At 25.4% G+C, this 1,838-nt stretch overlaps 1 protein-coding gene across 1 annotated transcript in view; it reads left to right on the plus strand.

Moving 5' to 3' along the window:
- Positions 1 to 1,301: 1,301 nt before the first annotated feature.
- Positions 1,302 to 1,838, plus strand: part of HELRODRAFT_157310 (hypothetical protein) — a gene marked incomplete at both ends in the record, with an annotated part of 3,912 nt that continues 3,375 nt past the window's right edge. The window contains one exon of the mRNA XM_009022833.1: positions 1,302 to 1,388. Within this exon, the coding sequence (XP_009021081.1) occupies positions 1,302 to 1,388 (87 nt within the window). The remainder of the gene's footprint in view (positions 1,389 to 1,838) is intronic.

Genomic DNA, 1,838 nt, shown 5'->3' on the forward strand with positions numbered 1-1,838 from the left:
GTTCAATTTTTAGAATGAGGCGTTAAGATAGTGAATTGAGCTGGATTCTAGATTCAAGTAGTACTCAATCTTTTGATCATAAAAATGTATTAATTGGTATTAGAAATTTTGACGTTCTTTGGTATATAGTATCTTGAAGCAACTGAATAGTTATCATTATGTGTTACAGAACACGTACTTTAGTTCGATTTTTTAAATTTGGCGTTGATATAGTGAATTGAGCTGGTAGTTTGTTACTAGATTCCCGTAGTACTCAACCTATTGAGCATGAAAATACATCATTTAGCAATGGAAATGTGTAATTTAGTAATGGAAACGTATCATTTGAAAGTGGAAATGCATTATTTGGTAGTGAAAATGCATTATTTGGTTGTGGAAGTGCATCATTTGGTCGTTGAAGACGTTGAAATTCATCAGGTAAAAATTCGCACAATGCATTTCAGTCTTTTACCACAGCTCACAGCTAATAATAATAATATAAACAAAAATGGCTAGTTGTATTTGTGGAATTTTAAATTTAACTCTTTTATTATCAAATAATTAATTTATAAATATTTTCTAATAATATTTAAAAATACGGATTATTCAATTATTTATATATTTTATTCTGAGTAAATTGAATATATAAACGTTAGTAAAAGTGAATTTTTTGTGATTTTTTCAATTTTCTTTTTTAAAAAAATTTTTATAAACACTAAAAATTCAATTAAATAATTTTACTTTTAATATAATAAATAAAATTGATTATTATTGTGGCTGAAAAATGTGTGTCTTTATCTATCTCAGTTCTATTTGTGCTTTTAATTAATTTAGAATTAAATATTTAGAGTTTAAGTTTAAATTTATTTTTCTGATTTTATAATATTTTCATTTATTTTTTAATTTTTTATTAATATCATTTATCCTTTTATTAATTAATTTATTCATTCATTTCTTGTATGATTGAAACCTAATGAAAAGCAAAAATGAAATAAAATGATGGATGAATTACTTACCAGATTGAAGGCACACACACTTTAAGCTATATTCGTTCATTAAAAATGTCATTTTATATAATTAAAATTAATAAAATAAAAATAAAATATTGCTGGGACCCTAACTAACTCTCTAATCATAATCTCAATCAATCAGTCAATCATTCACTCACACATTCATTCATTCAAAAATGAAGAAAAATTAACAAACATCTCTATTCTATTTCATTACAATTAATTAAATTAAATTAAACTCACTATTAATTTTAAACAAACAAATAAATGGAAAAATTGAATAGATTTGGTCCGTCTAACGACCACGGGCACATGAATTTGCATCAAGTGCTGACGGGGGCGGCCAATGAGGGCGAAAAATGTTTTAGTGTTGGTAGCATCGATGGCAATCACTTCACTGTTGGTATTTAAGTTTACTTTTAGTAATTTTTACTTTTAAATTTATTTCTTTTTTAGTAATATTTTTTTTCTAGTTTGTATTATTGTTATATCCTATATATATATATATATATATATATATATATATATATATATATATATATATATGTATGTATAAAAGAGTATGTATTACTAATAAGAATAGTGATAACACTTCTTTTATTGATGATGATGATGATGGTGGTGGTGGTGGTGATGATGATGGTGGTGGTGGTGATGATGACGATGATGATGGTGGTGATGATTATAATTCTCATTATTATATATTTACTTGATTGATTTACCGGTAGGCATTTGTAATTTATGTGAAAATTGATTAAAGTATGTTTTGTATATTTTATTTATGTGTGTATGTATGTGTACGTATGTGTGTGTGTGTGTGTGTGTGTGTGTGTGTGTGTGTGTGTGTGT

This window comes from Helobdella robusta (genome assembly GCF_000326865.2).
Source record: "Helobdella robusta unplaced genomic scaffold HELROscaffold_33, whole genome shotgun sequence".
Taxonomy (NCBI): Eukaryota; Metazoa; Annelida; class Clitellata; order Rhynchobdellida; family Glossiphoniidae; genus Helobdella; species Helobdella robusta.